General features: G+C 44.4%; 1 protein-coding gene across 5 annotated transcripts in view; it reads right to left on the reverse strand.

Moving 5' to 3' along the window:
* Positions 1–1442: 1442 nt before the first annotated feature.
* CELSR3 (cadherin EGF LAG seven-pass G-type receptor 3) overlaps positions 1443–25110 on the reverse strand; it is a 117449-nt gene continuing 93781 nt past the window's right edge. For 2 of the 5 annotated variants that reach the window (XM_078385268.1, XM_078385267.1), the window contains 11 exons: positions 24588–24762; positions 22726–22838; positions 22113–22192; positions 21533–21659; positions 18898–19011; positions 18299–18435; positions 17098–17210; positions 16514–16687; positions 15625–15825; positions 10465–11596; positions 1443–8728 (listed from right to left, as the gene is read on the reverse strand). In XM_078385268.1, coding sequence (XP_078241394.1) covers positions 8701–8728; positions 10465–11596; positions 15625–15825; positions 16514–16687; positions 17098–17210; positions 18299–18435; positions 18898–19011; positions 21533–21659; positions 22113–22192; positions 22726–22838; positions 24588–24762 — 2394 coding nt within the window. In that variant the 3' untranslated portion in view covers positions 1443–8700. Of the gene's footprint in view, positions 8729–10464; positions 11597–15624; positions 15826–16513; positions 16688–17097; positions 17211–18298; positions 18436–18897; positions 19012–21532; positions 21660–22112; positions 22193–22725; positions 22839–24587; positions 24763–25110 lie in introns of those variants that run through there. The other 3 variants (XM_072989568.2, XM_020798076.3, XR_012083524.2) reach the window with 3 other exon arrangements.

Consider the following 25110-nt stretch of genomic DNA (forward strand, 5'->3'; position numbering starts at 1 on the left):
TGATTCAGGCAGACTTTCACATTTGATTTCAGAACCCAATTTCCTGAAAACTAATAACAAAACAAGGGAAACTAATTTGCAAATTACATAATGTAAGAAAGGTTTGTGCTATGCACTCAGGCAGTTAAGGGATCTCCTCTTTTTAATAAGAAATAATTTGTAATGTCTCTTCCTGAACCATGTGTATGCATACACATGTACATACAGGGGCAATTGTTATGGTATAAAGCAAAGCAAAAGCAAAGCGTGCTGCTTATATACCGCCCCATAGTGCTTCAAGCACTCTCTGGGCGGTTTACAAATTAATTATGCAGGCTACACATTGCCCCCCCCCCCAGCGAGCTGGGTACTCATATATGAACTTATACCTGACTTCTTTTTCTGTCTGCCTAATGGTATTTTAGGCATTGCTCTCACCCATCCTCCTATCAGGCTTCCTTCTCTGGCTATTAAGTTACAATTATGGTATTTATATTCTTATCTGTTTGTTCAATACACTCAATGCTGACTTTGCTACTCAATCAAAAGAGACACAACCCCACAATTAAGCTATAAAATATGCTATTGCAAAGAACTCAATAACCTTTCAATCTTCTTTCATCCTTTAGTTTTTCACTCTCTCCTTTGCCTTCCTATTTTCTTTGTTCCCTTACTGTAGTCACCGTTTACGTTCACATCGGCATGTATTGCCACAAGGTTGATTTCCAAGCTCTGTGATGTAGACAATTAGTCTTCTAGTGAGTAGGTCTGTGGACATATTTCTCCGATACTGCCAAAGGGCTCCTATCACTTCAGGTGGGAGAAAGAGTACCACTGCTACCCCCACATTTCTTTCTGCCACACACATATGCCACTCCACTCACTGCTCCTCTTAAAGAGGCAGCTCTCCTGAATGATGTGATGCTCTCACTCAGTTATCTGTGAAATCAATTTTGCATTAGGGAGGAAACCCCGGGTAAGTGTGCACATGAGAGTGATGTGGAACAGAGATGGGGAGGCTAAATGAATTAGTGGCGCTAATATCCACTGCAAACAGAGGCACAGAGAAGAGCAGGAAGGGCAGGGCTGGGCTTTCCTGGGGAGAGAACGATGCAGGTCCACCACTCCATCACCTGGGGCAGCTGAGGCCTCACTCAGCATAATGTCAAAGCTGGTCCTGTGGGTTCTCCCACCACCAAAACCAATATTCTGTTGAGTGGACAGGCCATGAGTCTATATATCTTCAATAAAGCAGTGTCTACAATCTTCTATGAGATACTATTTTGCAGAGAGACTTTCACTAACCATGCACCCATCACAGAGAATTCCAACTTTCTTATAGTGTGGCTTGTCACATAGATACCTCTTTCATGCTTTACAGTATTAACAAAAAACTGAAAGAGAAGAGTGAAATAAAAAGGCATCATGCGCATGCATGCACAGACATATATAAGGGAGACATATGGTGTTTTATATTTTATTTCCAAATCTGTTGCTTTCATGGTACAATTTTACATGGCTAGGGAGGAAGCCCATGGACCTCTCTGCCCCCTGCCGACAAACCAGGAGGGAAAGGGGGGAGAAGAGAGAGAATCACCAACTGAAACAAATGCTCTCCAGAGCCTAGGCCACCACATGTACAATCAAAGAAATGCTTTGTAGACTTGCAAATCAACTACAACTCCTAGGAAAGAGATGGGAAATGCCTCTTTCCAGAAACATTCTGAATTTCAAGGCAAGCGCTAAGAGTGCTGGCTGTCAGCAGCAACACAGCAAACACTAGGAAGGCATGAGAGAGGCTGGGACTTCTATCCATTGCTCAGTGTCTTTCTCCTTTTTTGTTTCTAGCTAAGCATTTGAGAGCATTGATACTCAAGAAGCATAGAAACCAGTTAGGCAGAAATGCTGCGTATGGAAACTGCAGAGGACTTCCACCACACCACCCCAGACTTACAAAGTGGCAAAGTGTTATTGAAAGATTCTGTACATTTATTTCAATGACCAGCAAGATCTGCACACAAGTTTCCTTCAATTTTTATTTTTCAGTTTTTTTAAAGAGGTGGGAAGCCACCAGTATTCAACAAGGTGGAAAGTACAGCACATTTGCTCATCATGAAAAGTCATTGATTGAGTTAACCATGCTTGTCTGCTTAAGATATATATCTCATGGTAGAAGACCTAACAAACACTGGGTTGCCTTCCCCATTTCTGATTTGTTTCTTTCCCAGTTCCTTTGTCAGCAATTGTTTCAAAATAATGAACTGGAGAAACAAGTCAGGGACAAGCCAAGTTGTGGGTTTCAATGTTATGACAAGCCATGATTTAAGCAAACCAGATTTCATAAGCTAACAACAAATCATGGATTCTGATTGTAGTTTGTGGTCAGTTAACAAACTATTTCTTGTTGGCAAAAGTGGGTTTGCACATCTCAACACACCAGATTATAACAAATGACACCATGACTTATCATGATGTACAAATGTAACCCATATAAGTAGTTCTGGAAACAAGGAAATATCAGGTTTTCAGCCACACTCACAGATGTGTGTATGTGTAACATGGGCATTCTTTTGATAGCATGCCTTCTTCTGTATTAACTGAATCCATAAGAATACAAACCACCCACCCAATCAAGCCCCTCCTGGAAGATTTTTTTGAAAAAAAGTCTGGTTCCCAATGTAAATCCATTTAAAAACAACAACAAAATCCAGGAATCAATCAACCAACAAACCAGCTTTTTGGTGTGTAATAAATACTACAGACATCCATTGAGTCACAAAGGGGATGGTAAGTATATATGCAGTACCTAAAGAAAGTAGGAGACAGTCTTTGTAGAAATCAGTGTAACAAATAGCAAAAAAAAAATTGGTTCAGGTTTGGCTATATATATACATATACAAACTGGAGGAAAAATAGTGTAAACAAGCTCTTTCATAGAGCCCAATACATCATATTCAGAGAATGATGAGCACACAAAAGATTTTTTTATTTTAATTTTTTTTGCATTCAGCATGTCTGAAATGATCTGCACTTTCACAAGAGGAAGGGGTTTCATTTTATGTTTTGCATAAGCCAGCGCTTGCTTCTTCTTAGCTTTGTTATTTCTTAGTTTGATTCTTGTAAACAAATAAGGTCTACTGAAATTTCTTGGCCCAGATTCCCATTTCCTGCTGAGGGACATCTATACATACGGCCTCTTATTCTGGGCTTGGCACAGAATGGCTTCCTCGGTTGTTTCTAGTGGAAGAGGACGGCCAAAAGCCTTCGCCGGATCAGAGACGGCAAAGACTCCACCTTTGCTCAGCCATCAAACGTGAAAGATCAGCGGGCTTAACTGAGGCCTTCCTGTCCCAGAATTACAGGCTATGGAATGCATTGGAGAATAATTAAAATCCTCCCCATTTCTAAACTGCAGTTAGACCAATTCAAAGGCTTCTGGCCTGAGTAACGGGAAGGGGCATCTTCAAGGCAGCTGCCACCCACTGCTGTGGGCTCACAGAGGAAAGCTTCTTAGTGTAAACATTAAGTCAGTTTTGCTTAACAATTAAGCTACAGTGTTCTGTGCTAATAAGGCAGTAAATGGAGCCGCTCTGTTGCCGCTCTAGGTGAGCGAGACACACAGACATGAAGGGGGCCTGAGTTTGGAGATACACATGAGAGCACCAGGATAAGCACAACTCTCTCGGCTATTGGAGCTGGCAAGCCAGTCAAACATTCAGACAGTGATGTGGTATAGTCCTCCTCAGAATGTGTCCGGGGCATAGAAGGTTTGAAACCAAACCCTAGTGAAATCTTCCTTTGTATTTGGAAGAGCAGCACATCAAACATGGAGACTGTAATGCTTTCAAGAGGTTGCTCCTGGCAAGCATTCCAGTGTGCTGATAGGAAGGGACTACTAGGTCATGTGTTCTCATAACTATTTTAGTCTGTTCCTGGATCTGAAAGAGAGAAAGGGGAGGTTTCAAAAACAAACTGTGGTGCATCATGGCCAAAGGCCATATACACAAGTCTAGGTTTCCAAAGCTTGGGAAAATTACTTTTTTGGAGGATAACTCCTAGATCCCCTAGCTGTTCTTCCTGAGAGATTCTTGACATTGTGCTCCAAAACGTACCTTTCTCAAACTACCTGTGTAACAGAACCCTTGATGTTTTGGCATCCTGTTTGCAGTTCCAGGAATATAAACTAGAAAAGATGATTATTTTAGATATACAGCTAAATTACCACCAGTGGTATGCCACCATGATAACTGAGACACTAGTTGCACATATATCTTCGATTGCAGGAGTCAGTGCTGAAAAGGACAATACCACCCATGCGATTAGGGTGGCCATGTGATGTGGAAAACAAGGTTTCTGTACTTTAAATGGTTTTATGAAAGCAGGACTCTGAGCAGGTACAGCTTGTCAAGCAAGCAACACCTTTGAAAATTCCCTCCTCCTGAAAGCTATTAAAAGCACAGCAACCCTCTTTTCCTTTCCATGTGGCCATCCTGGTGGGATCTGAGTGGGTCCCAGATGTTGTCAGACTTGAACTCCTGTCAGTCCTAGCTGATATAGGCATGATGGGAGCTGAAGCACAACCAGGAAGATCAGCTGTTCCCCTCCTCTGGGAATGCAATGTCATTCCCTTACTGCCTGTGATATCTGTTTTTTTTATGCACACCATTAAGAACTCTCACTACCGTTGTTCCTTTTGCTGTCCTTGGCTGTGTCTACTCTCTCAGTAGGGGTTAACATCCCCAACAGTCGGCTACTGTACACAGAAACAACATTAAAAAGAACAACACCCAAGTTCTACAGTAAGGCCCCAATGGCAACTCTGAACGTTACCCAGGCCATAATAATTCCATAATGAAGAAGAAACAGAGACATGAGCATCGAAGTAGAAATCTGTACAAAACACACATTTAACAGTGATAGTTCTTTTGTTTGGTACAACCTGCTGTTTGATTTCAGTTCTGAGTATGAGTGCTGTGACAACAGTCATTTCCTTTACTTCCTGAATACCAGGAGGTGACATTAACAAGTCAGAAAGCCATTGACTGAGAAACATGTTTTCTGCCTATTAAAAAATAAAACCTAGCAACAACAGAAAACGAGAAAGTATTGTAAAAACTAGATTCTGTCCAAATAAAATACATGGAAATCGATTTTGCTTAATGTTGGGCAGGTGTGTGTATGTGTTAGTGTCTGTGCTGTCACAGATATAGTAAATATCCAGTTTGCTTCAGATAGGAGAGAGGCTTCTGTTCTGGGGAGTAAGAAACAGTGCACTGTGAAATAGCAGGCAATTTTTAGGCACACCTAGGTGAGTTCTGATTAAAAAGACTGACCTACTTAGTTAAACATTTAAGAACAGTAGATTACTATCAGATTCGGGTTGGAATACTTCTTATGCTTGCTAGGGAAACAGTAGGTAATCAGGGATGGGGAACTAATGGCCCTCTAGGTGTTTTAGACTAACTCCGCTATCCTGTACCGCTGGCTGGGTCTTCTGACAGTTGAAGTCCAAAACCAGCTGGAGGGCCAGAGGTTCCCCATCACTGTAAATCAAACCAAGCTCCCAGCAGCTTTTAGAGAACCTGTTTGTGTTGCATGAGTGCACATCATCATCATAGACATTCTTCCGTCTCGAGAGACTATGCATGTCAGGAAAAACAGTATTAAATGAAAGGAGTGGAGGGTGAATTTCCTCCTTCATTAACTAGACTGTGTTCTATAGCCCATATTTTTTAGGTTTTCATGATCCACCACGGTATCCAGCCTGTATACCTGCAGAACCATGTTGCTAGCCGGTTACTGCTAGTGGAGCGGACTTATTTGATGAAATTGTCTCAATAGGAGTACATAGTAGGATAGCCCATGGAATCCCTAGGCTGGGGCTCACAAGGGAGAAGAGGGGGGCAATGTGCCAGATGCATCTCCTACAGAAGCGTGGGATGCCGGCCACTACTGGGACTAGCACCAGGTTGGTATAGGCACTTCCTGGGTAATCAAGAACCTTGATGCATGTGGATTACATGAACAGTATACTACTGCAAGTATGCTAAGCAACCTTTTGCTGTAGGCACGGGGTGGGGGGTGGGGGTGGGTGCGGTTTGAGCACTTTCCAAACAATGGCTGAATAAATGCTTCCTTCCTTCACATTGATGAGAGGGAACATGCAGCAGGAGGAAGACAAACATAACACATCAGTACTGGGTTTCTTTTGAACACCCGCATGTTCTCCCAAATAATTTCTTGAACACTGGAAATAGCAACCTAAAAAGAAGTCTTAGATGGCTCTTTAGGCTTTGGCTAAGATTGCTAATCTCCCCACTTCCCTCCGTCAGGATTCCTGAAAATTTAACAGTCAAGCAACATATAGAAATCCAGCATGTAGATATTATCATTGGAGTTTTTTCAACCTTGCATGCTGCTTTTAGTAGGTTTGGCTGGAAGGGATTCTTCTGGATTGGGGTGACTGTCAATCTATCCAGCACTAACCAATCATGTCTTCCCTGCCCCTGATTTCAAAAAGAGCTCTGCCACTCTACACTGTGCCACTTTCCCCCTCTCTGGAATCTGTTGAAGTCTGCTGCTGAAAGCAGTCATGTTTGCCAGGCTGCTGTCTGATCTATTCAATTCTAAGTAATGAAACCTTTTAACCTGTCTTTTTAAAATGTCTCAGAGTGGGGTTATTGACCCTGTATGTGCTAATTAATGATAAAAGGGTGGGCTACTCTGGGGAACTTAAAGCTATCCTGCTTTGTGAATTCCTGTACTTCTGATGTGTAGCTAGAGAAATTTAACCAGAAATTCAAAACTCTGCAGCAGTTATGAGGATGAAATCTGGACTTTCTGAATTCCTCTAGTCATGCAGCATATAAAACAAAAGCCAGCGAGGAATGAGGAGGTCCTCCTCACTCCAAGATTGGTTCCACACCCTTCACTCTCTCACACTTATCCAGACCCAGATATAGAAATCAGAGAGCCTAGAGCCGAGGGATAGAAAAAGTGTGGTCCTTCTGGTAACAATGGGCTGCAACTCTCATCATCCTTTTGCACTGAGTATTCTGTCTAAGGCTGATGGGCATTCTAGTCAAGAAACATCCAGACAGTCATGCATTCCCCACCAATGGTGTTGGGCAAGACACAGTAGCTGAGATCCTGCTGTACAACATAACACTGCATAAGGCTGATAATGGCTCCTGCAGATCCCAAGCCCCCCCCCCCCCCAGGACCTCTTGTGTTATGGAGAAGTGGCTGGGGGGTGCAAGGTGGGAAGGGAGTCTTTGATTTCTGAAAATTACCCATGCTGGTAAAATCGTCTCTAGGAAACTAAAGCCTCCCCCATTGCAGCCCACTGCCCCTAATGATTTCCCCATGAGGAAGGTGAGCCCAAGGAAGTCTAAGGACCTTAAAAGGAGGGATGAAATGAGAAATGGGGTGAAAAATCACCAGAGCTGATGACCTCATCAGCCTTACGCAGTGTAACGGAGTTGCTGTCGCAACTGTCGCTCTTCAAATAGTCATCTGGGAGCAACAAGACTTCAGCCAGTGTTTGTTTCCTGGTTAGGATGAAAGAAAATTGAAACACATTTTTTAAAAAGGAAAAAAAAAGCCAAGTTCCTCATGTGTTCCATAAGGCGCAGCCAGAGCAAGACGGCTTTTAGATAAGTCTAAACTTGGTCTTCACTTACGACCAGGATTAGACAGATTGGCTGGGGATGGTAGTGGATTAAGGTCTGAGTCTGTGGGTGGATGCATTTCTACAAAACTCATCCAATCGCAGGCTGACATAATGGATAATGACTATGGAAGGTAAAAAGTATTTATGCCATATAGGGAAGTGTATGTAAACAATAATGGCCCCAGATTAAAATAGTGAAGTTGGGCCAACAGGAGGAAGAATTTTCAGAGGTCCAGGTTAAGTGAATGTGGGGATAATGGCAAAAGAAGGTGGATACTAGCACCTACACATACCAATACTGGCTTTAAACAGTGTTGTGTGTGGGGGTGAAGGCTTCTTTCCCCATCCCTTCCTCAGAAAGATGGCTGTCAGAACATAGGGCAAATACACAACAGGACCGGCAAAAAGGACAACCTCAAGACGATTTGCAAAGTAGGTGCTGCTCCATTTTCCTGCCCCCCAAATCTTCTGAGGGAGACAAGCCTGCCTAGTATCTTGACACTATTTCAATATGTCACTGCCAAGAGAAATGAAACTGGTATCACAGCAACGGGAACAGAAGAAGCGTAAAAATAACCATAGATATTTCTCTTCTTTCTGATTACAAAGATACAAAAATGTATAAAACCCTTTCCCCTGCCCCTCCCCTGCCCTTCCACATTTGCACAGAGTCTAGGAAAGTTTCACAATGGAAGATTTCAATTGGTCTGGTTCTGATATGTAACTATGGTCTGGGAGGTCGCTCATGGTGGGTTTACTGCCTTGCCCCACCGTCCATAGAGGGTGGGCCTCTGGGCCGGGAGAGTGGCCAGTCTGGCACTGAGATACCCAAGGGACGCCTTTCTTCCACAGCCAGGTCTGCGCTTCTTGCCCGACTCTCATCCATGAGTTCTCCACCGCCGAGTGCTGGGGGAGGACGCAGTTGATTTGGGCCTCCAGTCAGACTCAGTCCTTTCCTTGTAGGTGCCTTCAGGATCCCTATCCTCCACTGGCAGTTCTTGGCCCAGCAATCATTGCTGATTCTTCCTTGGTCCCAGCAGTTGGGGCCCTCAGGAATGACCCTCGCTTCTTGTGACTCTTCTCGGGGGGGGGGAGGGGGAGAAAAAAAGGCATAGTTAAGAAAGCTGCTCCACAGAGACTGTGCATTCAGAATCAATTGTACACACTATCTGGTTTGAGAAAGCATCTCTCTCTCTCTCTCTCTCTCTCCTCCTCCTCCTCCTCCTCCTCCTCAGTTATTGTGACAATCTAAAACATAACTACAGTCAGGGTCAATGGAGTATGGAACAATCAGATATTAGAAGCTATAACAAAGACCTGCAGTTATATAACTCTCTCTCTCTCTCTCTCTCTCTCTCTCTCTCTCTCTCTCTCTCTCTCTCTCTCTCTCTCTCTCTGTGTGTGTGTGTGTGTGTGTGTGTGTGTGTGTGTGTGTGTGTGTGTGTGTGTGTGTGAGAGAGAGAGAGAGAGAGAGAGAGAGAGAGAGAGAGATGTGTCGGAACCAACTCACAGTGATCCTAATAGGGAATATTTAAGGAATGGAATATTTAAGGTTTGGTTGTATTAGTTCCAACTCCACGCCCCCCCCCCCCCGAAGTTTCCATGGCTCAGCAGGGATTTGAAACAAGGTCTCCTGAGACAATCAATCACTCTACCCATCACACCACATTGGGTATATATATCAAGCTCTATCACAGTAGTGATATGTTTCTAAGCTGAAAGTTCTCTGGGGAACCCTTGTATATGGAAAACTTTAGATCAGTGATGGTGAACCTTTTTGAGCCCAAACTGCAACACAAAATCAACTTATTTATTTCAAAGTGCCAACACTGCAATTAAAACCCAAATACTGAGGTTTTACTTTAAAAAAAACAACTGCTCCTGTACTGCAAAGCTTAAATGCTTGCATATTTTTTTTTTCTATGGGTGGTATTAACAAAGAAATGCCTATGTTGGCTTGGGCATGTTGTGAGAATGGCTGATGGTCGGATTCCAAAGGATCTCCTGTATGGAGAACTAGTGCAGGGAAATCGCCCCAGAGGGAGACCACAGCTGCGATACAAGGATATCTGCAAGTTGGATCTGAAGGCCTTGGAAATGGATCTCAACAGATGGGAAACCCTGACATCTGAGCGTTCAGCCTGGAGGCATGCGGTGCATCATGGCCTCTCCCAATTTGAAGAGACCCTCGCCCAGCAGGCTGAGGCAAAGAGGCAGTCACAAAAGCAGCAAAATCAGGGAGCTAGACAGGGGACAGATTGTACTTGTCTTCAGTATGGAAGGGATTGTCACTCTCAAATTGGCCTTCTCAGCCACACTAGACGCTGTTCCAAGTCCTCCATACAGAGCACGATACCATAGTCTCTTGAGACTGAAGGATGCCTGTGAACTTACCGGTCCTCCAATCCCCCATTAGGCTAGTCCGGTAATGGTCGCCATTGCACCCCTCCGCTGGACCACTACCTCAGCAGAGGGGAATGTCAAATTCCAGGATTGGAGGACATGTAAGTATTTCTTGATGGTGACTTATGGCTCACGTGCCCACAGAGAGGGCTCTGTGTGCCAGCTGTGGTACATGTGCCACAGGTTTGCCATTGCTACTTTAGACCATAGTGGGCAATGATGAACCCTGAGAATAGCTAGCAGAACAAATGTAGAACCAAGCACAGCTTTTCTGAAATATTATTTTCTGAAATCCCTCCAACTATGAACTAAGCTTCTCAATAGTTCAGCTTGTTTCTCTGAATGGAGAAACCACAGCCTGAACTGAACTATAAGATGAGAACCCTCTGTCAGAAGTGGAAGGTACTTACTCTGAGTCTGGTGACAGCTCGGAAATACTGTGAGATGTAGCAGAGCGAGGCGGTGACGGGCATGGTATAGAAGGCATGGAAGGTGTGGAGGACGTCTGTGCTGCAGAAGGAGTGGGGGTGGTTTGTGGGCCTGAGGGAGTACTGGATGATTGCACAGAGGATAAGACAGAGGAGTTAAAAGAAGCTAGGATGGAAGAAAGGATGTCTAATTGCTCTGTAGAGGGGTGACGGCTGGGGATTGCTTCTAGATTTTCTCTAGAAGGGAGCCTTCTAGAGAGGAGTTCAAGATTTTCTCTAGAGGGCTGCTGTCTAGAAAAGGGCTCCAGATTTTCCCGAGGAGCCTGCCTGCTAGGCACTATGTCCAGAGGCTCTCTGGAATTAGATCTTCTGGATAAAAAGTCCAGCTGCTCTCTTGATGTTTGTCTAGCTGAAGCTAGTTGGTCCCTTGAAGGCTGCCTTCTAGAAAGCAGATCCAACTGTTCTCGAGAAGTGTCTCGACTTGGCAAAGTGTCCATTCGATCTCTAGAGGCTTGCCTGGCTGGCATAGTGTTTAGCCATTCTCTGGAGATGTCTCTTACTGCCCCAGTGCAGTCTAGATGTTCTCGTGACCCAAATCTACAGGGTAGAGTATCTGGATGGTCTCTAGATCCCTGCCTCCTGGGTAGAGTGTTTCTGTGATTTCTTTTATCATGTCCAGTAGCTACTTCAGCCAAGTTTTCTCTAGACCCATGCCTGCTGGGTATGCTTGCAAGGTGCTCTCTAGACCCATGTCGACTAAGAATTGTATCCAGGTGGTCTCTCGACCCAGGTCTGTTCAAGATGGTGTCCAGTTGCTCCCGAGAACCATGTCTGCTGCCTATAACATCTAGGCATTCGCCAGAGTTATTCCGACTCAGCTGTTCTCTAGACATCTGCCTCCTCATCAGCATGTCAAGTTGTTCCCGGGAAGAGTAACGGCTTGCTGGCTGAGAAAGGCTGCCTGCACCTGAATAGATTCTGCCATAAGAAGCAGCAGGAACTGCTCTGTGACCCAGAGTGGACGTTCTATACCAGGAAAGGTCATTGGTCATTCTGCTCACGGATGAGAGGCCTTGCAAAGCTGGAGGGTACTGGAGACGATTCTTCAATATGCCTGTGTCATAAAACGAAGAGAAAGTTAAAAGCAGTCTCCATTTGAGATCTATTCTATGGGTTCCTTTTCACATACAATCATCCCTGCTAAACTTGCCACTCTTTTTCTTTTCTACAGCTATGTCAATTCTCCTTGGTTTTGTACGAGAGAAGCTTCCAGCCATCCTCTGATTCATTTTTATGCTCAGCATTGTAAACTCGTCATCCTTTCTAACCCAGCCTTCTCCAATCTGTTGCCTTCCAGATGTTGTAGCCCATGACTAGGAATGGCATTTTCAGATTTTCTGAAAATACTCCAATACTCCATTCTGACAGACAGACACTTTACAGACACCTAAATATGGCTCACCTGGGAGAAAGGCCAAAACTAGAAGGGTCTGTTCAGAAAGAAAGCTCCCAGCTATCACTGGGGCAGGAACAGGAAGCTTGGATGGAGCTAGGCCTAGCTAGGCCATAAAGCCTTCTAGTTTGGGTCTTTCTCCTAGGTGAGTCACTTTTAGGTGTCTGCAAGGCATCATTCTGTTTCTTAGAGCTCCCAGAATCACATTCTTACCAACGGCTATACTGGCTGGGGGTGGTGAGACCCACATATTGAGGGGGCACTAAATTGAACTACAGCTGTATACCATTCTCTGTCTTCTTTGCTTTGTCAGCTCTTATGCCTTTCTCCAGCTTCTGCCATCATTTCACTTCCATGCATGGAACAGGCTCCTTCAGGATGTGTTTCTGTTTTCTGTTCCAGTGTTTTCCTTCAAGGCTTACTTTTTAAACAACACTCTTCCCATATCAACCCAGCCTCCTGACTGGCTAGGGCTGATGGGAGTGCCACCTATGAAGTTCTCCAGCCTGGACTAAAATGGCGGTGGTACTGTCAACAGCAACAGCACCACCACCACCACCAGCAGCACCAATGATAATCTTCCTCATCCTACATTAAATAGTTCGTACGAGTAGTGCTCGGTAGTGTAGAAACTGCACACAGATTGTTATTGCAAGTCCTCACTGAATGTGAAAGTGCCCATTCAGTGCCAGGTTTGAAAATCATTAACTTCAAAGGCTGTCCTTGTTGTTGTATGTATTGTGAAAGGAGTATTTCCAGGGTTCCACGCTGCTTGTGCTTTCTTCGAGCAAAGCTACCATCTGACACTCTTTTAGTCTGTTTGTAAGCAGAAAAGATTATGAACACGATACACAGAACCCAACTGTTTCTTGTTCATTACATGGTAGGGGGATCCAGGTTTCCACACATCAAGATCCAGAGCCAGTGGTTCCGTGCTGAACGAGTAGAGACATAATTGGCAATTTCGGCACCCAGGAAAGTGGAGCCATCTCCTGTCCGCTCCACCCTGAGACAAGGGCACAAGACCCGCCAAGACAAAGGAGGAGGAGAACGTGGTTCTACCCAGAAAAGAAAAAGTTTATGTCTTTAAAAAAAACACCCCACCCACAATGAGTAGGGCTTAGAGACCTGTTTATTTTTGTAAACACTAACCATTAGTTTCACCTCTACAGTTTGGTGCTTTGGGGCAGAACCCCACGTGTCCTGTCCTACTTATGGGGCTGTGAACTACGTACTACTAGGAAGAAGCTCTGCGTTCATTTCTCCATTTCAGAAAGAGTTTGCACCGGAACATGATGTCTACTTGAGCCAAGGTGCAGTTTAAGTAACAGTTCAAGTGCAGAGTTTGGAAGTAAGGTATTAAAAGCAATACTGTTACTTCTTACTAGGGATGGAAGGAATTGACTAAATTCCTCATTCTTATTAATGTAGGCTATGATGAGACATCCTGAGAAGGAATGTTAAAGCCCCACAAAATTCTTCGCTTCCAGTAGACAAAAAAGGAGTTCTTTCTCCTCTACAAAAGTCTCCGTAATTGTCACAGAACATTTCTACGGTTTTTTCCTTTTGAATGTGTGCGTGTTCTGTGCCTTCAAGTAGGAACCAACTTATGGTGTCCCTAATAGGGCTTTCAAGGTAAGTGAGACATTTAAGAAATTATTTTTTCCAGTTCCAAGCGCCCAGTGAGCTTCCATGGCCATCTATACACAGATGACGCAGTTATCATGTCACTGTCGGAAGTTGGTCTTAAATTCTACGTGCATTTATGAGTTACTGCAGGAACAACCTATTAACAATTAACTTCGAGAAAACCAAAATAATGGTTTTCTCTAGGCATAGTAAAGTTAAAGAATGGGTTAATGAGGGCCAGTATATAGAGCAAGTTAAAACATTTAAATACTGTACTTGGGAATTGTCTTCTCACGTACCCTCTCCTGGTCTCACCATAGACAAGCAGCAGTGCAGGTGGCTAATAATACAAGCAAAGTTCTTAGACAGTACCACTATGTCAATGTTGGGCAGTTCATACCTGCTGCTCTACAGATAGTTAAGTAGAAAATTCTTGCACAGCTCCTGTATGGTATTGCGATTTGGATAAATGGTTTCAATTCCTCACTTGAAAGTGTTCTGTCAAACTCGCTGCGACTCCTAGTCGCCATGCCAAGATGCATCTCTTCAGCTGCCTTGCGTTTGGAGGCTGGCCTTCAATCGGTGGAATGCCAAGCTTGGTTGTACACATTCCGATTCTGGTTGAAGGTGGTATATGCTCCCACAACCAGAGGGTATTTATACTATCTACAAAAAGATGTCCTTGCCAGCTCATGACATAAGGGATTTACTGACAAATTACAGTACATCTTTTAGGCTTCTTTGTGGGCTTCTTTCTGAGTCAGCCTTATGATAGTACCAAGTCAATGCATGTACAATGCATTAAAGACATAGATCTCCCAAGTGAGGATTCAGGTCTCCTGAGTTCTAATCCATCACTGTATCTACATAACACTGGTTATCTTCCTTATGAGTAGCAAATCTATAAACAGAGCAAACAGAGAAGGATTGGCTGACTGTTTAGAAAGAAAAAAAAAGAAACAATCTGTGCAGTGCTTCAAATTTTTATATGAAACCACTGGCCAGCTTAGGTTAATACATAATTTTGTACAAAACATCATCTGTTACCCCTCAACGTTGAGAAGAATTATATCATTCTTTAACCTTGTGTGCAAAGATGAGAAAAGCACGGATTTGCTGCTCCATTTGTTGTCATTACTTTTTGAGTAAGGAAGTCGAGTGCCATTCACTTTTAAGTGTTTTAATGAAAATAAAGCAAATTAGTGATTTTGCATGAATACGAACACCCGTTCGCCAAAATCCTGTTGTTTAACATAGTAAATTACACCAGAATGGGCCCACTGAATCAGTGGGGATTTGGTGAATGAACTCCTCTGTAGGTTCCATCCATTCCAATGGGCCTACCTTAACTGTAACTTACTATGCTAAAGTAGCATGATTACATAAATGTTATTTCAGGGCAATTGGGTCATTTCTGGGTGGAGGAGTTGATAATGTGTTAATGATGTGTTAGATTATTCACAGCTTGCTGTCTGCAAAACTGAACAACAAGTGGCAAAGTGCTTTTTAAAGACTCCACACTCTGATTCCAGTGAACCGTTTTCACAGGAGTTGCACAGGAGTCGACCTTTTCCTAGTTCTTGGCTGAGGCCTGGGCAAGTGGTGCCACAAATTCTCTTTTCTGATACTGAAGACTGGAAGGCAGCTCACCAGGTGTCCTGCTGGTGGCCCTGAAGCCCCTGCCTGCTGCATTCATTCCCACTATCCTGTGGGTGGGTGGAAAGAGCCAGCAAGGAACTCAAGGGACCGGTGCCGAGCTCTCCATGGTCAGGATGATGCATGAGTCTGACGGCTCCTCACAGCTGCTGTGGCTATGGGGTCTGCTGGCTTGGGGAGTTCTGCTCCCCTTAACCATTTTAACAAGGTTATTCCAGGTTCCAGTTCTCACAAAAGCTGAACCCAAATGCTTTGTTTGAACCCTTGGAAAGCTGCTGCCAATCTGAGGACACAGCAGAAGAGTGAGAATGGGCGACTATCCAAGGTTTTATTTGGCCCCACATTATTTCCGTGCTACACAAACAGTTTCACCACTGCGTCAAATTGTCTTTGATCTTCCTTACCCTTCCTCTGTCGCTGCGTTTGGGTGAGAGAGTTCTCATCCCCACTGGTCAGGGCTAAGTCTGGCTGGTTATTGTTGGCAGCATCCTTGTTAATATCAAATCCAAGTTTCCGCTCTGAGCCCCACTTCTGGAGGGAACAAGGATGAACTTCACATTCACCCAGCGCTGGCCAGTAGGACATCAGGTCATTGCCATCTACATCTGTGGAAGAATATAATGTGTGCACATATAGATTGTGACGTCTATGTCATCTCAGCAAACAATGAAAATATTTGCCATAATATTTGGTAACTATTGATAGATTTTCATCCTCTTTGATAGGTGGTGTTCCAATTCTGGTAAAGTGGCACACAGCTGCTGAGTTCTGCTAGAATGCCCTTACAGCATACATTCTGCACTGCCCACCTATAGAAAGCCGACAGGAAGCATGCATTGCCTGGGATCCACTCACACTAAAGGTAATAAACTGGTCTTTGGTTGAGCCCCTTGGGATGATTGTGGTTAGCACTGTACACCTTCATGAGTTGGGAAGGATCATGCCCATGTATAAAATGTTAAAACAAAAATGTATACATTAATTTCCCCCATTTCTGTGCACAATTATTCTTATACTTTGCAACAAAAGTGCCACCCATACATATACCCTATTTATTTTAATTGGCCATCCACATTTTATTTTGTAAAAATTTCTACTCTTAGCTGAGAAAACTATCTTTTGCTATTCATCAAAACCTTACAATACAGTATTTGGTTTGCCATTTCTAACATGGGATACAGTGCTCAGTGCTCACGGGCTTTGGGCTTTCTCCAGCCTATGGCACCCACTTTGGTCCAGGGGGCCCCCATATCTCTAGGACTCAAAAAGGGTTCTCCGTCGAGTGGCACTTGCCTTTGGGGGTGGTGTTGGAAGGATTGGTGAGGAGCCTCTCGCTGTGCGCTGCCCTTTTGAACTGGCGCTGGAACCTGCCCCGGAGATGGACATTCTCTTCGCTCTCTGATGAGGGGATCGAAAGACTGCGTTCTTCATCGAGGGAGAGGTCACTGTCTGAGTCGGAGTCTTGATCTACACAAAATATATAATGAATGGAAGAAGAGAGAGCAGAGGTGGCAGGGCTTCTATTCTGGGACATGGTGGCTCGCAGCTTCACCCTCCCGCATGCAACCAGAGAAATCTTTAAAGTGTAAAACATCAAAATATTTCACCAACCACATCAGTCATTGTCCTGCCAAGTCTTATCACACCACACCAGAAAGACCAGGTGCATTCTTTGGCGGGGGAGGGTGAAGTGTTGTTGGCTAAGGCTAGCTACTACTTCACTTTCTGGAAAAGCCTGAGCACGTTTGCAGTGTCAAACTGCATTTGCTGCAGCATGACCCATAAGGGGCTCTGTGTGCCTAAAACAGAAACGACAATATCCCAGCAGCACACTGCCTTTCAGACCTACAAGTTGCCCCACCAGAAGGACACCTTACCTGGCCCTGCATCCCGGTGGAACATGGCTACGTCAAGATCTGTGGGGCCAGCATGATTCAGCAGGTTGTGATCCAGAGCTGAGCCCTGATGTGCCATCATGTTCTCTCTGAAACTCATAACAAAAAGGAAAAAAAAACTGTTGGAACCTGCATTCTCCACTTCCGCTTTGGGCAAAACTTCATGGTCCGAGAGTACCACCAGCAGAAGGGACTGGTAAACATTTCTGAGTACTTCGTACATTAAAAAAAAATTATGAAGGGTCATCATAAATTGGAATTCAGTTGATAGCACATAATTTATTTTAAAGGACAGACTACTGGACATCCATGGTCTGGGCAAATAAGCATTTCATCTAGCAGTGGTAGAATCAGGAACCTCCACAACTTGGACCATGGCTTGCCACTGATTCAGAAAAATGAGCTGCCGCTATTAATAAGCCGAAGGGCACTTCTTAGCAAAGGTATGATGCAATTAGCCTTTGTATTCGCGGAGGCTTTCATGGTTGTTGTGGGTTTTTCGGGGCTCTTTGGCCGTGTTCTGAAGGTTGTTCTTCCTAACGTTTCACCAATCTCTGTGGCCGGCATCTTTAGAGGACAGCACTCTGTGCTCTGGTGTAGTTGGCTTGGGAGTTGAGTATTACTCCAGGTCCTCTGAAGATGCCGGCCACAGAGACTGGCAAAATGTTAGGAAGAACAACCTTCAGAACATAGCTAAAGAGCCCGGAAAACCCACAACAACCAATTAGCCTTTGTTCACAGACGCACAGCACCAGCCAAGCAAATTCACAACAAACTCAGTGGACAAAGACTAGAGCAGGAAAAGCCATTTCTTAACCAGGCCTAGACCATGCAATCTTGTTACTTTGAACAGATATTCCATGGGCTCTACTGTTCTGGCACTTTCCGTCTTCTACATTATGTCACAGAGTTCTATCAGGACAGCAGCCAGAAGGACCAGGGCAATGAAGCATTTCAATTTGGAAAAACAATAAGAAAGGGTGAAGATGACATGGCATAGAAGCAAATGGATACATGCTCAGACACAGAGATGCCCTCGTTAAGCTCCAAAGGACTGCCCAGATTTCCTGGAAAACAAGATCTACTTTGGAAGACACCATTACTTCTCCACAACTGTGTGTTTCCAGGCATGCTGATGAGATGATGACTTGGGAACGGGGCACTGATTCCTCCTGCTTCTTACCTGAGGTAACCCCGCTGACTGGAATGTGTTCGAGCTGAACGCACGCTGCTGACAGACGAGATGGTAGAGGCTCCCAGTGTGATACGGATGAGACCACTCTCCTCAAAAAGGGCTGTGTTGTTGTAGGCATTTGGGCCCTAGAGGGGAAGAGCAAACACACACACACACACACACACACACACACACACACAATGTTCTAATGTACATTCTAGAATGTTCCCCTCCACATACCACAAAATTCTTTTTTTTAAAAGGGAAAGCTTTTTAGTGTTTCAAAAAGCTTGTCTTCAAGAAAACGTTTTGAGGTAGAAAAGCAGGTGAGGCCATTTATGTTCCAGGATGGGCAGCGAGGCTGTTGGACCTTTAAGAGTTATGTGTCCTGAGGAAGACCCTTGGGTGGCAGCAGAAGGCCCAAATCATTATCATAATTATGCCAATCTTTGATATACCATGGTGACAAGAACACAACTCTTGTACTTCCTGGACAAAAAAATTACATTTCTTGGGCAGAGGGCAATAGGAGAGCAAAAGCTGAGGCCTGGAGCAAGACAACTTCCCTTTAATTCTACCAAATGAGTAATACTGAACGTGACTCTCACCTGACCACTTCTGGTGGCCTCTTCACCCTGACCCTTCTTGCCAAGACAGGCCAGCTTCCAGGCTTCCTGGACCTCTTTGTTTAGCACACAGAACAGAACCAGCACTGCTAAGCCCTGTGGAGAAAAGGGGAAAAGGCTGTGAATCTTGGTGGAAAGGAGATGCCTTACACCAGGAGTAGGCAATAGAGATGGGAACTGGTTCGTGTGTTTGTGAAAGTCCACAAATTTTCCCCAGATGAACCACAAACCGAGTCATTGGTTCATTTGGGAATATTTGGGAACAAACAAACAAACTCTGGCCACCCTCCCCACCCACACAGCCCACCCACCCATTTCCCACGTTGCCTTCCTAACTTTTCCTGCCACTGCCTCCTCATCCACTGCTGCCGCTGCCATCTTGACAACCAGCCAGCCTGCCAGTCTCTGCACATGCCCCTGCTTCTCAGAGAGGCAGCCCAGCCAGCTGACAGGATGGTTAACCATTTTTAAAAATAATTAAAAAAATTTTTAGCTGGCTTGTCAGCTGGTGGGTGGGGGCTCTGCATATATATGTTCCCACCTCTCAGCTGAGAGGTGGGGACACGTGCAGAGACGTGTGGTAAGTGTCTCAAGATGGAGGTGGCAGTGAAGGAAGAAGAGGCAGCAGCCAGAAAAGGTAGGGAGGCAACAGGAGCAGTGGGAAGAGGATGAGGGTCAGGTGGAAGGAGCAGACTGGGCGGGGGGTGTGTCAATGAATCAGGAGGTTCAGATATTGCCAAAAATTCCTTGGTTTGAGAAAGTTTGGTTCTCCAGTTTGGACAAACCTGAACCCATCCAAATCAATGAATGAGCAATTTTTGATAGATTTCCTGGTTCATTGTTAACCTTGTGCCCATCTCCAGTAGGCAATTTCCAGAGACTGGAGGGCTGCCCCCTGCCTGAACCAACAGAACTGCCCCTGCCCCTCTTCCCCCCCCACCCTTGTTCATTTATTTACTTTCTTTAGGAAAAGTTTAAAAACAAAAACAAAAATTCCCTTCAGATCCTTTAGCAGAAAATTCAATTCAATTCAATTCAATTCGGGGGGTTGCTGGTGTTTCCCCAAACATGGCAAAGTTGCCACCCAGACTCTCAAAGGCCAGATGGTGGATTTTTAAAGGTTTCCCCCCAAATTTACAAAAACTGTATGGAGTTCTAGGGGGGGCAGTGGTGAAGGGTCTACTTTAGAGACCCCCGTGGGCTTCATGCAGCTGCAGGCTACACTTGCTCCTATTTCCTCCCTGGTTTACTGTCACTTACCTAGAATTATCTGGTGATCTAACTGCAAATCACCTAGAGATCTACCAACAGATCCTGAACTACCTGCTTTCCACTCCTGTCGAATGAGAAGGGATGATACAAATTCTTCCTCTTTGCTATAAAAGTCACACAGAATCCTACTATATAAAAATCAAATGTTATGTAGTTAATGGGAAGTGGGAGCATTCATTCTAGTAATTAGATTTCTTGTGGTTATGAAATTAGATTTTTCATGGTTTCATAACTGTAAGAATTCTAATTACTAGAATGAATGCTTCCACTTTCCACTAGAGGGCAAAATTGGTCTTGTAATGTAAGCTCCAGGCTAGGTGAGTTGAGGGACAGGATTTTGAGTCTACATCAGGAATCTAAACGTTAGTAAAGAAAAGCCCCACAAGAAAAGAGATCTACCAAGAGCAGTAAATTAACAATACTGGAACTAGCGAAACATCCCAATACATATTCAGATTTGTTTGAAAAATTATGCTATTGCACATTCTTTTAAAATAATATTCTGCAAGAATTGTAGAAAATTACTTCTAGATTGGTGAAAAGAGTCATTTCTGCTCCCTCCCAATATACATTTATTCATTCATTTGGTTTCCAATTTGCTTTTTGCTCAATAAATGCTTTTTTTGGTGAAATGCTTAACACATCTAACAAACAATCATGCTTCCAGCTAGGATATTGCTGTTAAGCATTATTTAGTACACTATCTGGTTGTGTGCTTGTCAGCTGGTGTATTTAATGCTTATTACATAGCCTGCAAAACTGACAACACATTTTTGCAAAGTTCAGCAAATATGCCAACTGTGCTTGCCCATTTGCACACTGTTTGCACAATGAAAAGGAGCAATGGTGTCTGAGTTTGCTGAGACAGTGGCTTGAACCAGTTTGCTGAGTTTGCTGAACCAGTGCTGTCCATTCAGGGCTAGCCCAAGCCATTTTGCTGCCTGACATGAGAGACGTGACACTGCTTGTCTCCCTGTTAGGTGTCAAAGTCAACTGAGCTGGTTCCTGGCACTTAGTTTAACAGGGGCAGTGAGGTGCAGGACTGGCTGTGTACCTCACACTGCTCTGTCTTCTGAAAGAAACAAATGGCATGGGGGCTGAAGGGGAATGGCATCTACCTGAAGTAGTTACTCTGCCCAGCAGTAGGGCTGGCCCTATGTACGTGTAAAGGCATAGACTTATATTTTCCAGACAGCTTCAACCAAGGGGTATGGGGAAGTAGTGAGAGTTACCCTCTTCTGCAGGGCAGCTCCCTGCCCCCAAGGAACTACCACGTAGCTAGCTTCTTCTCCACCTGCTCCCTTGTATTCTGCCTAACCCTCTTCATCCTGGCACAGAAAATTACCTGAAGACCGCAGAGGACAGTGTAGAGGTAGTGGAAAGCCAGGACACTGTTGTTGATAGCCAAGAGGCCAAAAAGCCAAGTAGTGCTAATAACTAGAAGCAGAACGAAGGAGCTGCGCAGCGTCATGCTGGAGAGAGACAGAGAGACAGAGCCACCCAGAAGGACAGGCATGGAAGTTAGAATCTACGATTAGTTACATGGCCGCTCAAGAGACACAAACACAAGAGGAGGAGTAAACTAAGCCTATCTTTCACCATCCAGGCACATTGTGACCACATTGGGGGAAAAGAGCCTTTTCAAGCACAAAACCTGGGTAGCGCATATCAATGTATTTTGACTATGGATAAAACCCATAGTTCCTGCCTTGAACCACATCAGTCACAAAGGCAGACACTCCCGATGACATTTAGAAGGCCAACAAGGGATAGCCTTGTAAGGCCAATAGCATGCTGGGATTAAAAACGGATTGGGACTGAGGTGCAAATCCACTGAAGTAAAGCAGAAGGAATGCTTGGTTCCTTGCAAAAAGAAATGCCTAATACCAGAAGCAGTTTGGCTACCTCAGCTTGTCAGTACTCACAGAACAGATTTCTTCTTGGCTTCCTTCTGGCCTGGTGAGCACAGCATCTTTGCCACCAGCAGAGACATCACCCCGTTCATCTGGAAGCAGACAGGCTGGTTAGGAAGAGTCAGGTTCTGAGCTGGGGCTTCCCTTGGCTCTGCCCTCCTCACCTTCTCCCCAAGGAAGGACGCCTTGTGCGGGGCAGGCTCAGCTAACATGCCCTGACTCTGCATTTGAGGCATAGGCTTCTCACCACTACCCCCAACTCCTGTTGAGTCTCACAGCAAAGTGTGGAAGAAGAATACAGTATTATATAAATGGTGAAGTCACAAAGCTTCATCAAGTCCCCAGAAAAAGGATCTGGGCTGAGGTTCCGAATCTCCACAGACATGAGAGAAACGGCATGAGAACAGGCGATCGAAGGCCCAAAGGGAGCTTGGGCCAAGAGAGGTGGGGTGGGGCAGGGTAGGGAAGACAGCAAGTTATCGAAATCTAAACATTTGTGAGAGGAAAAGGAAGCAGAGGAACGGCAGTATGAGGACAAGAGGTGCTGAGCAAAGAAAAGGAAAGGCAGACACATCCTGACCCCCTCCCCCCTCTAAATAAAACAAACAAACCCAGAATTGCTCACCACAATGACGACAACAATGGGCCCTGCAAAACTCCAGACCAGTTTGTCGTGGATGGAAATCCAACAGAAATCTGGGTTCCCATAACCCTCTGGATCCAAGCCAACTGATAGCCCTGAGTGAAAGGAAGGAGGAAGGTTAGCTGCATTTATGGTCAATATATTTTCCACATCTCTGTGGTTCAGTGTAAATCTGCTTACTTTTCCTCTTCCCCTCCCTTTAAAATCCCTTCATTCTAATGCTGCATGCAGATTTTTCTGGCTTTCTTCTGAGAAGGAATTTATACTCAGGAACAATCACAGTTGGAGAGCCCCAAGTTGGTGAGGCTGCTCCTGATCAGCCTCACAAAAGAGATCTAAAACGTTGTACTCCAAACTCAATGTGTGATCACACAGAGAAGTAAATGACCTTTTGGACTTCCTGTAGAGTGGTCCAGTGTGATCCACAGTGCTTCCTGGCAATCACATGATGTATGGGGGAATTGTGCCCTTGCCTAACCCCAATCTGTACCCAAGTTGGGTCTTTTTGCTTCAGCTAAAAGGCTACTAATTTTGGAGGGTGCTTGGAGCAATTCTTCAATTGATGGAAGGGTTGCCTTAAGGGGGATCGCTCCCTGCAAAGCAACCCTTTCTGGTGTGATTGGACATGCATGCTTCCTGCCATCTGATCACACATTCAGGTGTTTTCAACTTTCAGACAGGCAGTGCATCCTTTAACAGCAAAACCAAGAAATTGGCATGTTTATATGTCACAGTAAGCTATTGTTCATGTTAAACATGGCTTCTTGATTAAGCCATGAAGCATGTGATAGATGATAAAATCATTATAGGTCTTCCCCTTTTCTCTCCTCTCTCTTTTGTCAGCTTCATGGTGGTTAGCTGGGAAAACAAGCTTGGAAAAAAACCACAAGCCCAGAGCTTGGGAAAAAATGTGTGTGATAAAAAAAAAACAGAATCTCAGTCAGTGAGCTAGGTGAAGGTCTGTGGGCATTTCGGTCCAAAGAATAGATTTTTTCCAAGCTTTGAACAAGTCATGGGTTAAGCATGTCAGAGTTTGCAAGCCAGCAACATTCCATGGCTTCTGACTATGCTTTCTGGCTTGTTAACAAACCGTGGCAGGAATCTTTGTTTAGGCAATTAACTTCCTATGGCTAATTACTGCTTATTTATGAAGTGTTGGACACATCTTGCTTGTATAATCGGGTGCATGACCAGGATATGCCCTGGTACATTCTCAAAAAGCTACAGTTAGATGTGGCCAATTTACAGCATCTGGGTAAGGGCTCAGGACATTAATTCCCCACTATGCCTTGTAGTAGAAGGGCCAGACCTTGCACAAGTGCACATGAGAGAGAGAGCAGAAGAGAATGGTAAACTACTCATGACTACTCTGTACCTACAAAACCCTGCAAAGGGTCACCTTACGTTGGAATTGACAACGTGCTTATTCTGTTACCAAGCTATTCAAGCCTTTTGTGAACACGAATACCAAAAGGATTCTCACCCATGGTTGATAGCAGAGGTTGGTTCACACATTACAACAAACCAGATTTAAGCAAGCCACATCATGGTATGACATGATATATATATGCGGTCAGTATTTTTACTATATCTTAAAGACATTCAAATTAACGAAATATAATATGGAGAACTGATGTCTCCACATATGCCAGACAATAGCATCCACTGGCCCAGGTAACGTGGCCAATGAAGATGATGGGAACTGTAGTTCAACACCACGAGGAGGAACCAGGCTGAGGACGTCTATTTTATAGCGTTGCTTCATATTCAGCAGGCTTGGCATCCTTGCTGACAGGATACATCGACTTCCATAGTTCTGGCTTCCTAAACACAAGTGATCTTACCAGTGATGATGGCAGGGACCCCCCAGCCAATGGCATAATAGAACCTCATAGCCCCATAGTTGATGTTGCGAGCTTCCATCTGCATGCGGTAAATATGCAGGCCTTGCACAAAGAGCCAGGCAAAAGTGGAGAGGAAGAAGTAGTGCAGGAGGATGGCGATCACAGTGCAGAGGAACTGTAAAGAGCAAAATCATGACCCTGTTCAAACAGCTCCTTTGAAACCACAAGGTTCAGACAACTGTAAGTAATTGTCACCTTACCTGGAAATATTATTTTCAAAGATAATCTTACCATTGACTTTGAGAAAACTGAGGAAAAGCAGTGGCACATTCTTGCTGTCTTATGTTCCTACACTCAGACTGGTTTGGTTTTAATGAAGTTCTGCCATAAAACTGAGCCCCATAATGTGGTGTTTTGCATCAAATGTAGATTCTAGACATTTCCACAGAGTGCTGGCAATCTCAATTTCTATCAGGGTTCCAGGGGAAAAATGGGAACACATTGCCAAGTCTGTGTAGGCATT

The sequence above is a fragment of the Pogona vitticeps genome, chromosome 2 (assembly GCF_051106095.1).
Source record: "Pogona vitticeps strain Pit_001003342236 chromosome 2, PviZW2.1, whole genome shotgun sequence".
Lineage (NCBI taxonomy): Eukaryota > Metazoa > Chordata > Lepidosauria > Squamata > Agamidae > Pogona > Pogona vitticeps.